This window comes from Rutilus rutilus (genome assembly GCF_951802725.1).
Source record: "Rutilus rutilus genome assembly, chromosome: 8".
In the NCBI taxonomy this organism is placed as follows: domain Eukaryota; kingdom Metazoa; phylum Chordata; class Actinopteri; order Cypriniformes; family Leuciscidae; genus Rutilus; species Rutilus rutilus.
This window is the reverse complement of record NC_140222.1, coordinates 13,326,871-13,340,955: the sequence shown is the minus strand read 5'-3', so window position 1 is coordinate 13,340,955 and position 14,085 is coordinate 13,326,871. Positions and strand designations below refer to the sequence as shown.

The window sequence follows — 14,085 nt, the reverse complement described above, 5'->3', positions numbered from 1 at the left end:
TTCACTTTGCCAAATACAACACCAGGAAAGCAGATGAACAGAATATTTCATGAGGAAATGTGTGGGAAATGAACTTTATTTTTATTTTTATCTCAGCGGGTATTTTGCTCGACCATGGTAAGATTTTTTTTTTTAAGCCCTAACTGGTCTACGATTTAAAATATATATATATACAAAAAACCTAAACATTTTATTATTAATTTATTTTGAATCAGTTTGAGTTTCATTTAACCCGACATCAATACATAAATACATTTATTGTTTATTTTGTATTATATATATATATATATATATACATCAAATATACCTTGAATGTGTATGTCACTGTGGATAAAAGCATCTGTAAATGCATAAAAATGTAAACATGTTTTGTACATTTGGAAATTTAAATCAGGATGTGTGTTATGTAGAAGATCGTCCATGAGACTCATGTATGTTTGTCTAATGAGTGAATGTGTAAATCACTGATGTTCTTCTGCTGTTTGATTACATGTGTTACATTATGAATACAGACATATTTCTCTACACACAATCTTTGTGATCTGTAGAATAAAACATCTTCACAGCACTATTGTTAAGTTTGGTTCGGCTTATAATGCCATTTATAAACTGTTCAATTCTTCTCCAGGTGTTGGTGTTGGATCAGATGAAGTGTCAGTGTCAGTGATGGAGGGAGATTCAGTCACTCTATACACTGGTGTTCAAACAAACCAACAAGAAAAGATTAAATGGTATTTTAATGACACTCGTATAGCTCAAATCAATGGAGATCTCAGTTGTATCTGTACAGATGTTCAGTGTAATGAAGGTACTGAGAGATTCCGAGACAGACTGAAGCTGGATCATCAGACTGGATCTCTGACCATCACAAACATCAGATCCACACACTCTGGAGAATATGAACTAAAAATTATCAGCATCAATAACAATGATAGGACCTTTAATGTTTCTGTCCATGGTGAGTTGTTTACTGAATGTTTTAATTCAGGTTATTTATGTTCATTGTTTATTAGCTGAAATATATTTTTTCTGTACAATTACCTGCATCATTAATCAGTTCAGTTTAAATAGAAATTAATTAAATGAATGAATCCCTTTCTTTTCATCTGCATCTACTATTTCATTGTTCCCTTTTGAGGGAACTCAGCACTATCAGTTGCTTGCTGAGGATATGGGGACGCGGCTCTTGTATCTGGCCCAGGTTGGATGAGAGAATGCTCCCTAGGAACTATGAGTCAGTAAGAGACATTGCTTCGAAGTCTGATACATTTCCTTCCTTTCAAAGCCCCGCATACGATGAGCTATGGGAGCTTATGACTCGTTCCATGAGCCGACTAAGTTTTAATTGGTCTGGCCTGAAGCACGAGATTGTCTGAGGCCACTTAGAAGGAAAATATCTGCCATGTGTGGCAGGAGGAGCAACGACAGACACAGCGGGTGTGGTATCAGGCCTCAGAGAGTTGTTTATTAACATTAAAATGAACTTAAAATGCCCCAAAAAATGTGAATAAAGTGTCCATGGGGGTAAAAGTGTCCAAAATAAATAGGGGATCTTGGGTCCTCGTTGTGCTGGGGCACATGCAGGAAATGTAGTCCATGTAAAGTGGGCGGGGTCCCGGTGGCTCCTTGTCCCAAGGGAAAGATGGGAAAGAAAGGCCATTCTTTAGCTTGACTGCAGTGACACGTGCATCCCTGCACGGACATACGGGTCCCGCAACTCATTAATCTCTCTCCGCTCTCCTCCTGGACCTGCAAGGTCACTAGCATACATGTACGTGGCAAAGAAACCGGGCATCGGGCACCTGGTATACTTGGTATTTAACAGTGGCGGTGACTCCATTCGATTCAGGTGTGCCTCATTGCGCGTCGCCAGTCCTGGTTGTTACAGCGCCCCTCCTCTCTCTTACACCTAATCCAGTTGGGAACCTGACGAAGAGTGGTGATTTAAATGATGGGGTGGTGATGATAATAAGGGGGATGCAGGTGTTACAGATGGTGGACAACCAAAATGCCTATTACCGCCGCGCCAGCCAGCCGCATTTCAAAGTCGTTCCCGAAATGACCGCCAGGTGGCGCAAAGGGACATTGTGCAAAACAGCAGCAATTGCCGCATTTTAAAATGTAAGTGGGTTAAATATAAAACCCTAAGCCTAATAGGCATATTTTTCATATATATATAAATAGGCCTATTAGGCTACAACAGAATAGAACCAAAGATAGAATCAATTTTAGAACTGAAAAAATAGAATCAAAAGTTAAAAATAGAGACGATATTAGGAGCAATGACGGGGAATATTTTTACTATTCTATTGAGGAATTAGATAAATGAAGAGCTCTCGTGAGCGATACAATTGCATAGTAATTTATAGTGATTTCAAAAGCAGTCCTTAAAAAAAAAATACATGGAGTAGTGTGGCATAATTTTTGAGAGATTACTCGGAACGCGTTTTAGTTAAGATCCTGGTTTCAATGCCCTTAATGTATATAGGCTTGGCTACTGCTTTAAAAAATGTCACAACGCGTTTTGAGATTGTTTTGAATTAAACATTGAAGTTTAAAATGTAGTGTTTTGGCACACCAGGCCGAGTGGCGTTACGCATTGTTCAAAAATCAGGTTTTATTCTGGCATGTTGAACTGGCGTTATATATATATATTTTTTTTGATTTATTAGATTTAGATTTTAGATTTCGTTAGATTTATTTTTCTCATAACAGCTAAAATAACTAATATATGCCTTGTCTTAATATGACCTACTTAATATAGGCAATAGGCATATAATAGCCTATATAATAAATTAGCAAAACTTGGCCACTAAATATTTAATTTTCAATTATTTTAATTATCACAATTAAAGTTTTAATTTTATTAAATTGAACAAACGCAACAATCAGCATTTAATCAAATATTCTAAAAGATGTATTATTAATAATAATGTTATTTCAACATAATATTTCGTTTTTTCGACATAATGTGTGCGTGCAACAAGCAAGATGTGTAGCCTATTTGTAAATCCGGTGATGCGTGCATTGATTTTTATCAATAAACTAGTGTTTTCTGACAGTGTCGACTACAAAGATGAAGTTGACGATCGCCATATTTGTAGTGAACGCACCTAGAGAGAAATGCACATATAGACATAATCAGAGAGTAGCCTTTTTCTTTTCGTTTTGAATTATTTCGTTTGAAGACATTTCAAGCTTTGTGTATTTGGTGTATTTATCATGTCTGTGTGAGGCATACGCTGAGTTTCGTTAAGTTAGGAGGATGAGATGCGCTCCAGCTGACGTGCAATGCAAGTGACCGCGCGGGCGCCTCCATGATTAGTGTCTGTTATATTTGCTTCTCTTACTTATTTAAATACAGGCAATTGGTTGATGAAAAATTTATTAAAATTAAGATACAATTTATAGAAAACGAAATTCACTTTAAAGAAAGGTTTTCTACTAAACAAAACGTAATGAAGTGGTCAAAATCATGTCTGACCCACTCCATATCCATCTCTCGATATAATGCATCCTATCTTACTCGTGCTGTTCACTTTTCATATTCAACATAGATGGAAAAAAATAACATTATAATATTTTAACAAATATGATACTAAATGAGATTATTTAATGGCTACAACAGTATAGTAGGCCTATAGACTTTTTTTTTTTAGAATAGAATTTTGCTGTGCACTTGCATATTAGTGTCAGCTGGGAAGGAAATATAGAGACCAGACCTCTTGGAACTTTAATTGAATACATAGCGTTGGTAAAGCATACTGAAATTACATCCCTACAAATTTATTAGGCCCTACTGAAAATAAATGTATCGAATTTAAGCAAAGTAGCCTAAATGTTAAGACTGTAAGCCCTTTGCTTTTTTACGTAGCCTATAAAGGACTCTTATAGCCGACTTTGTGTTAATTTAATTTGTAGAGGATTTTTTTTTAACTCAAACATTAACACTGAAATAAATGAAACTAAATTATTGTAAATTTTTTGGCACACCACGACGAGTGGCGCTATGCATTGTTCTAAAGCCAGGTTTTATTCTGGCATGTTGAATTAGTGTTCGACAAACGCGGCGGCGCGTTCATTTGAATGAAGAGCGTTTGAGCGAACACACACTGGAACGTTAGGCCATGTCGCAACGAGTGAATCGTGGCCGAGTGGTTGAACTTACATTACGATCATTTAGATGACACGGGTTCGAATCCCGAACTAACTTGGACTACTGATATTTTATATTAGCCTATTAATGCATTAATGCGTTTAAACAACAAACAATAAAATCAGAACCAGTATTCTGTTGCGTTCATGGTTTCAGTGGCAGTAATGCATCCACGGCTTTTCAAAATGTCACAAAGCGTTTTGAGATTGCTTTGAATGAAATATTTAAGTTTATAATTAAGTGTTTTGGCACACCACAACGAGTGGCAAACTCTTTGTTTTGTTTTGCAAACTCAGCTAGCCTGTGGGGGGTTTGGAGAAGGCAATAGTTGCTTTATCGTGGGGGTGCAGGACAGAGGTGTTAATGTTCCGTCTTTCATATGGAGAATGTCGGAGCCAGCCTGATGAGCAGGCAAAGGCTAAATTCTTCTAAGGATTAATCTCAAAATCTCCAAAAGTCCATAGCCTATGTACAGTAGGCCCTATATCTTATTAAATTATATATTGTAGTTTTATTGATTGTATTTAAAGGTTTTCCACACACAATTTCAATTTAGCAAATGCAGAGCTCTTTAATTCGCGACCCACCTCGTTTTATTGTAAGGTGAATTCAGCAAGGCATGTTGTATCTTTGAAGGAACAAAAGCTATTTGTTACTGCCACTGAAACCATGAACGCAACAGAATACTGGTTCTGATTTTATTGTTTGTCGTTTAAACGCATTAATAGGCTAATATAAAAATATCAGTAGTCCAAGTTAGTTCGGGATTCGAACCCGTGTCATCTATATGATCGTAACATAAGTTCAACCACTCGGCCACGATTCACTCGTTGCGACATGGCCTAACGTTCCAGTGTGTGTTCGCTCAAACGCTCTTCATTCAAATGAACGCGCCGCCGCGTTTGTCCAACACTAATTCAACATGCCAGAATAAAACCTGGCTTTAGAACAATGCATAGCGCCACTCGTCGTGGTGTGCCAAAAAATTACAATAATTTAGTTTCATTTATTTCAGTGTTAATGTTTGAGTTAAAAAAAATCCTCTACAAATTAAATTAACAAATTTTTTCGATTTTTTCTTTCGTGATTTGTGTGGATGACACACAGCGACATATACAGTATTATCAGCTGTAGGCTATTATTAATGCTTAATTTCGAGAAAGACCCGCCGCGCGCAGTGAGGGAGACCAAACTTAGTAAAAAAATATCCAGCGCGAGAGAGGCAAAGAAAAACGCCTGTTCTTAATTTATGTTGCTTTGAACTTTTTTCGTTTTGTAGCGTTTTGATTTTTTAATTTAGCTGCAATTTCTTTGACAATAGAAATTTAAAATGTTGCAAGAATAAGATTCTGTGTTTCTTATTTTGCATCACAAAGGGAATAAACTCTATCGATGCAACCCTGTTTAAATAAATAAACTGTCCCGACACTTTATTCATACCTTGAAATGTGCGATGGGTTTTCAAACTTAATTAATTTTCTTTTTCTTTTACATTTTCATTGTTTATTTTTTAATTGAAAGTAATACTGTATTGAAAGTATTTTTCTGATTTGTTCGATCTGTTTTGAAAAATGTCTTCCGTTGCTATGGCCGGGTATCACTGTCAGTCATCTCAATCTCGTGAATGATTCACACACACAAAAAAAATAATTTAGCAGATTAAAGACGAGCTTCATCATCTTCATTTTCTGGTGCAATCGGCTGACAGTCTTCCTTCATCAGATGTGTCGTCTTTGCAGCGGCACAACTGGAATGTTGCAAATTTATGTTGTAATGTACAATTGATAATTAAACAAGACGATTGACTTTAATAAACAGATGCATTTTTACGCATCAAGAACGGAAAAACATAAACACTGTCAGCTACACTGAGATTCGATCTCAGATCGTTTGAAGCTCCGAGAGGCTATTGTTAATGCATTGACCACAGAGCTATGGTCTGAATAGCCTAGGTCTACTACTGTTTGTTCGGTATTTGAACCGATTTGAATTCGGCCACGAATTTGTTTTGTTTTATTTTGTTTTAAATGTATTTTTACATATTTTGCTTTCGTTAATGTTAAATAGGCATAATAGGCCTATATTTTTTCCCTAAAAGTTTGTTTTATTCTCTACTTTGTTTGTTTATATTTTTACATATTCAATCAGTCTCATTTTTGTTCAAATAATGAAATTTTCTTGCGCCATGCCATGTTTATTTTTTTTTTCATATTTTTTTTTTTTAAATAAACAGATAGGAAACTTACCTTTTAAAATGCCGCAGTTGCTGCTGTTTTGCCCTGTCACTTGCGGCACCCGGTATAGCCTAGTCATTTCGCTTCGACTTTGAAATTCGACTGGTTTATTTTTGCTGCGGCAGTAATAGGCATTGTGGTTGATTATTTATTAAATAATTCAATTGATAATCATAACAACATGTAAGCCTATTTAATTCTGAATATAACAAAGAATGCTTAAACCGACTAACATCGGTTAGTAACTGCAAGTCCTGAAAATGTTTTAATTTTATAAGTAAATGACAAGTAACCTATTGACATAGCCTTTCTAAATTATAGAAAAACTGGGCACACACTTTTAACGTGTCTACTTTGTTTAAATTTAATGAATTTGAATTCGTTTAACCACAATATTTATCTTGAATTTATCTGTGGCCTCTCAGCTCAGATTACTGCCGCGGCAGATTACGTCATAAAGAGAATAAACTGACACTTTTCAAAGTCTGTGATTACAGCGCCACTCAGCGGTAAAAGGCAGCAAATACACATCCCAATTTTGCCGCCGCGGGAACGGCGGCGGTAAAAGTCTCATTCTGGTTGTCCACCATCTGTATGTCTCACACAGGTCATAAGTCCCCAGCTCTGGTGAGTCTTTCCTTTCTTTTCGGACCTGCACAATGAGGTAGTGGGTTCTTGGAAGCACCCTTGCTTTGCTCGCATAGTACTTTTTAATTCATATCACGCAATTGACCCTTCGCTAAGCCACGCCCGAAAACCGCCACAGGCCAATCGTGGCTTAGCAACCGTAACTAGGCGCGGGAGGTCTGGCAAGCTTTCGAGCGAGGGAAACATGCCGAAGCGTTGTGCGTATGGATTGTGCAAATCTGATACCCGGTATCCTAAAAGTTTGGACGGGTTGGTGGATTTTGTTCCCTTCCCGAAACCTAAAACCCAAGGGGAGAAATGCCGGGTGTCATCTTCATTTATATAGCGCTTTAACAATGTAGATTGTTCCAAAGCAGCTTTACAGTGATAATAGGAAATTAAAAGTAAAGTGTTTTGGCTTTAAAGCAGCTCTAGAATAAAGTTATTGTCCAGCTCGTGGATCAAGCAGTGTGATTAAAGGCAAGACGGAGGCTCACAGACATAACTTAATGTTACTTAAAAATATATTTCAGCATTTTGTTAATCGACGGCCAAACCAGTAACGTTACCCCAATCCGATCGCGACTCTGGTGTTAGTTCTAGTAAAAGTAAAAGGTAGTTAGTAAAAGGAGGGAACATCACGGGGCTTGCCGGAGATCTCAAAGGAAAAGGTTGGTATGCAAACTTAATCAGTTCATAACAGTAAGTTAGTCCGACGTGTGAGCAGTAAGTTAGCCTGGCGCGCTAAAAATATAAGCGGGAGAATGTTATCATTGCAAAGTGGTCAGACTAATGTCTTGTATTTAGTCCACAATACTTATGGATAAGCTGTTTGATTTATAAATATTAGAATATTTTCAAATTTCACTTACGCTGCTGTGCATGCACAAAGCTGTTCCTCAAATTTGTGTGTTTCCCATTTGAATGGTCAGCGTACGAGGCGGCTACTGCTTGCGATGGGACCTAACGTTATGCTTTAACTTCAATTTTGATGAAATTATTCTCTAATCGTTTGCATATTATGTCGTGGATATAGCCCTCGAATGCATACTGCAGTATTGCACTCTCATATTTTCACCTGTTTGCCAAAAATGACTAATTATCTCCTAAGGAATGTCTGAAACCAGTGCATACATACTGAAATAGACGTGCCAGGCGCAAAAGCTTGACAGGCGTAGCAACAGTAACTAAGGAGGGCGGGGCTTAGCGAAGGGTCAATTATTGTGTGGATGTGGGTGCAGGGTTATGGACGAATGCCTTGGGTTGAAGAGAATTTAGCAAGCTACCTCTCCCTGGGGACATTTTTGTCACTGAAGGCTCCCATCCTGCCATCTGTGGCTTAACCCGTCAGGCATTAAGTCGCACCTCCCAGAATTGTTGCCACTGCCATTGAGGCAGTGGTGGAGAGGTTCAGGGAATGTGTCTCTCACCATGTCCAGGCTCCTCCAAAGTTGTCTGTTCCATCTCCGAGGACGAGTTGCTCCTGCTGCTCAAGCCCTTCCTCCGAGGAGTAGGGGGAAATGGTGCCGCATTGGGAGGAAGCTGTAATCAGACCCAGGCTTTGATTTTAAGCTAAAAGGAAGAAAAGACGGGCGATTGAGCTAGATCAACTTTGGGTTCTCGCCCCTCTCTTTCCCTTCCTGGTTGCTTCAGTCACAATGAAACCTAAATGAATGTCAAAAGCATATGCTCCTCAGTAGAATGGGCGGTGGAGCTGACAGATGAAACTAGGATAAATCAAAAACTATTTTTCACCTGTGTCCCTCACCAGTTTTTTTTTTTTTTTTTTTTTTTTTTTGACTGGTTTTTAAGCTCCTGAAGTTGGCTGCAAGGTTGTGATGGGCAGATGGAGTTGTTGCCCTTCCTAGTTTTATTCTCTAGGAGTTGAAATATGATTTTGCTCCCAGATGGCCCAATTTCTTCCCATTCTACTTGGTTAAAGCTGATTCTCTCTAGGTTGAGTTTGACAGTTGTCGGCGACCCATTCAATGTTGTCTCTCCGGATTATTAGTCTGGAAGCTGGAGATTCTGTTGAATTTTCCCTGCTCTCCTAGGCTTGTGCTCAGGTCTGGAATCATATGCAGAGTTGCTGTGAGCAACTCCATATTTCATCTTTGCGTGGTTCAGCTGATGGATGTGGTGCTGTTGACTTAGCAGAGGCTATGTCCACAGTCTCCCCTGTTAGTTCTGCTCTTAGGAGCTTCAGGCTGTCTGGTAGTTGTAGCTTGGACAGGTCTAATGCAGGAATCCCCATTTCAGGAACGGTTTAGCAAGGAGCTTTAGGGTCTGTTTTAACATCTGTACTAGTACTGAGCTTGTTGTGACCATCAACAGTTCCTTTCATTCAATTTTGTTTTTTTGCCTTCTTCACTGATGAAGTTTTAATGAAGGTTACAGATTCTTTGTTAAACGGGTTCTGAGGATGTACCATTTTTGGACATCTGACAAGATGCCATTTCATAGACGGCTTGTACTAAACACTGCTGAAAACCAATACTGCACTGATATAATAATCCATACAAATATAATATGATATCTAATAAATATTTGAAGCTTTGGAGCACAGACTTAAGTTTGATCTAATTTTAATGTTGAAGTAAAACAATTTTTTTTTGTGGTTTAAGTTTATGAAAAAGATTTATGAACATTATTTTATATAAAATGTATATTTAATAAAACATGATGAACTCAAAAATCACTAGGAAATCCAAACCACAAATCTAAACAAGTTGTGTTCCAAATTTGAGGTTGATATAAGAAAAAAAAAAGGAGCTTTCAGTAAGATTTTGTTTGGTGCGCAGTATTTTTTTACCATTAGATGCCAGCAAAACTCCACTTGCACACAGTGTTTGGATTTGTGATTTGCAGTAGAGGTTTTCTCTCTCAAATATTACAAGCACACACATACACATTTTAGTATTATTATTATTATTATTATTATTACACACATACAAACCAAACTCTGACATCCCTACCAGTACCAACACACCCACTCATTTTTGCCCAAAAGGTCCTTTGGGGAAAAAATAGTGTAAAATTGATTTATTAAAGGAAATGGGGTTGAAATAGTAAAATTCCAATAAAAATACACACCTGTGCCAACATCTATGCAGTTGGCGTTAGCACAGGCAAAATTATTTAAAAAAAAAAACCCAAAAACTGAAAAAGACAAAAATGTCCACAAGGCTTAACCCCTATAAAAATGTGTGTTCACATTATTTTGTCAAACCCTGCATATGACAGTGCATTTGTGGTTCAGTAATTAATGTCTAATAGAGTAGAGTAATAAGTCTATATGAGCAAAGATAAATGTGCATGTTTCTTTAAGTTCACTTTTTATTTAGCAATCGAATGAATGTTTCGAATTAATTTCTCAAAATCAGAATATTAAAGGGCACCTATTATGCAAGATTCACTTTTACATGGTGTTTGAACATAAATGTGTGTTGGCAGTGTGTGTACACAACCACCCTATAATGATAAAAATCCACCAAGTGCTTTTTTTTTAAATCCCCATAAATCATAAGCACTGTCTCATAACGAGCTGTCTCAGATTCGGGGCAATGTGATGTCACTTTGCACAGGCCCCTCCCACGACTGTTGACTGACACTGCAGTTTGAGCCTAGACCCGCCCTGAGTGAGCTAAACACAGTCCGCCATTGTTTCCACGCTGGAGCAACTGTAGACAAGAATGTCTCCTAAGCGATTGAGGTGATTTGTTGTTGGATGTCAGAAGGATGTCTTCATTTACTCTCGTTGTTACTCGAGGATGGATCTGTACTGTTTGTGATCAAGCTTACACTCTCCTGAGCGACAGTCCTAACGTTACTGATCACGGCAAAAATGAAAGCGAGAGCGCGCACTTTATGACAGCTCATCCAGTCGTGGATATACAGTTTACCAGTTGATTAAGCACCCACTGAAAAGGTGTGTATATATTTGTTTACTGTTAGTTCTAACGAGTGTTTTGTGTATTTCGCTGTGTAGCCTATGTTCCATGATAATGAAAGGGAGAGAGAGAGAGTTTATGGATGAGACTTTAATGCGCACTTCTATACTGTTTATTCGGCTCTTTCAGTGATTTTCTGGAGTAAAACTAAGGCTTCATCTTTTGTGTGAGGTACAATAAACTTAATTGAACTCATCAGTATATTTTGGACATCATTCGGACAGGGTCTGCTACAGCAGGCTTGTATTAATAGTGGATAAAAGCAGATGACAAATAACCGTAATTAAACTAAACTATTCCTGTTCTATCTCCATACAGCGTATATTCTCTGGCTCTCACACAGAGTGTTTCCACTGCTGAGAGTTTCTGTTTTGATATTATCAGATGAGATTGTCTCTTAGCTCGAGCTCGTTAGGCTCCGCCCCCTGGGCCGTGCAGCAGCAGTTAATTAGTAGGATACACACTAAAACAGTGCGTTTTTCTGAGCCCCAAAAAATGACAATTGAAACATGCTGTAAAAAATTATCTGTTGGGTATTTTGAGCTAAAACTTAACATACACACTCTGGGGACATCAGAGACTTATTTTACATCTTGTGAAAAGGGGCATAATAGGTGCCCTTTAATATGCAAATTCATTTTCACATTTCCTTCTTATTGTGGAGTTTTCCCCAATAAGATCCTTCAGTCAGATGTTTATTTGTGTTTCAGCTGTTCCTGATGCAGTGATGGATAAAATGAAGACAAAGTCAGTGAAGGAGGGAGAATCTGTCACTTTCGATTCTGGTGAAATAAGAAAACCAAATGACGTGATAATGTGGTATTTTAATGGCACTTTTATTGCTAAAATCTCTGGAGATCTCATATATTACTGTACAGATGTTCAGTGTGAAGAGAGATTCAGAGACAGACTGAAACTGGATCATCAGACTGGATCTCTGAACATCATGAACATCAGAAACACAGACTCTGGAGAATATGAACTACAGATTATCAGCAACAGATGCAGCATCATAAAGAGCTTTGATGTTGCTCTTAGTGGTTAGTATAATTTAGTCATTTATTGGCTGGCTCACTTCTAGACCCATCAGGCCAGTGCTTCAGTCATTTTCATGAACTGCTACACATTTTTGTTGTGGAAAAAAAGGCAGACCTATATTTATTTTTCAATAACCTAAAATACAGTACCAATCAAAAGTTTAGAAACATTACTATTTTTGATCCTTCAGAAATCATTCTAATATGCTGATTTATTATCAATGTTGGAAACAGTTGTGCTGCTTATTATTTTTTTGGAACTTGGGATACTTTTTTTTTTTCCTGGATGCATTGATAAATCATAAAAGTTTAAAAAGAATCATACACATGAAATATGGTGCAGTTCTGAACATCTCAACTGAAGATGGGGCGATTAAAGCAGAATAATATTGCATTTTCATTTTTTATGGGAGGGGCGCAAATCACAAATGAGTGATTATGGGCTAGGTTGATGTGGGCCCTTAAGACCAACATACCATAAAAATGTCTTCATCCTTGGTGCCACGGTTCAGGTAGTTATTTAGGAAAAACTGCATTTTTTGGGTTTGGGGGGGCCCAGTGCGAGGGGGGAGTGGCCCCCGGGGACCAAACGACATTTTTCCGTAAAAGTCTAGTGGGGCTACATGCCCACCAAATTTCATGTTCCCCGGTGTTTCGGTGTCCCTGGTATCGTTGACGAAAAATTCAGTAGATGACAAAAAAAAAAAAAAAAAACACCTTTGACAATCCCTATATCATAATTATATTTTAAAGTATATAAAAATAAATAAAAATAACGTCTCAGGTTACTCGCGTAACCCTTGTAGATGCTGCGTAGCGATGACGCAATGGGAAACGCCCTCAGGGCGGTTCCGATTGTCTGAACCCGTATAGAATCATGCCAATTCATTGGTCTGATGGCGCAGGCGCCTCCTCAGCGGCGCTACGTCACTCAACCTTTATATTCACCTTATTTTCGAACGTGGAAGTAAACATGGGTCCAATATCCGGTTTTTGTGCGGCACTTCCGTTTCCTCGCTTCCCTGGGCTAAATAACGATATTGATCGCGAAGGATTATGCAGAGTTGACAGAAAAATGTTACACATGCCATAGCAGATGAATACAACAAAGAACTAAAGCCCCGCCTCACTCAGTTAGGGTACCGGACCTGGTTGAAAACACTCATGCATCTAGCTGGCAGAGTGCCAAAACTTCGCGGGCGCCTTCAGCACCGCCCTAAACACGGTCGAGCCAATGCTGGACTAATATATCTATGGAGGTATTTTGTCATGTCAAATGTATTAATAATGCCATCAGAATGCAACCAAAGTAGCAATAAATGGCTATAAATAATTGTAAATCATACAAAATAAATGCCATGATCATGCCATTATCACTAGATTTTATACAGGGGTTACTATAATGATTTTGTTTCTCCTTGGAGTTTTTATCATGGTTTTTATTGAGACTTCATAGCCCATGCAGCCACTTTTCTGGTATCGGGTGGTCTTCTGTAGGTCTTGTGTTCACGAAATGAAAAGGACAAACATACGGTCGTTTCGATAGTTTTTTCAAATGTAAAGCTTTTAACCACAGGCGAAGGGATTCCTCAGGCCGGCGACACACTGGCTGCGTGGCGGTCCGTTTTTATTTCGGCTACATTGTTAACAGGTTAGAGCTAGCACACTGCCTGCGTCTCACGCGCGGCTCGTGTGCATGCTAGAAATAGAATCGACGCCTATTTTTCACGAGACACGCAAGCGTTTTGGAAGCGTTTCCAGGCCAAATAGAATAGGAAAAGATGTTTGTATGTCATTTTGACACGAATACATATTAATAAATGACATTTTGATGTTTGAAAGTTTAGGTTTTGACAAATGCAGATATAAATGCAATGTAAAAAAAAAAGCTCTATTTTCTAATATTGCACCTGTCAATACAGAACGAAATATTCTGTAGCCTATTTTGCCGTCAATACTGCCGACGTTGTCTTTGCTGCTATATATTTATGTTTAACATTAAGTATAGGCCTTCCACAACTCTCTCCCCATTATGTCGAATATATCACCAGTGAGGCTTATCATATGTCACCTAGCAGCAG

General features: G+C 38.1%; 1 protein-coding gene across 2 annotated transcripts in view; it reads left to right on the top strand.

Annotated features, from left to right (window-relative positions):
• Nucleotides 1-3: 3 nt before the first annotated feature.
• LOC311295169 (uncharacterized protein) overlaps nucleotides 4-14,085 on the top strand; it is a 44,459-nt gene continuing 30,377 nt past the window's right edge. For both annotated transcript variants that reach the window (XM_084416404.1, XM_084416405.1), the window contains exons 1-3: nucleotides 4-117; nucleotides 629-958; nucleotides 11,678-12,007. In XM_084416404.1, coding sequence (XP_084272530.1) covers nucleotides 69-117; nucleotides 629-958; nucleotides 11,678-12,007 — 709 coding nt within the window. In that variant the 5' untranslated portion in view covers nucleotides 4-68. The remainder of the gene's footprint in view (nucleotides 118-628; nucleotides 959-11,677; nucleotides 12,008-14,085) is intronic.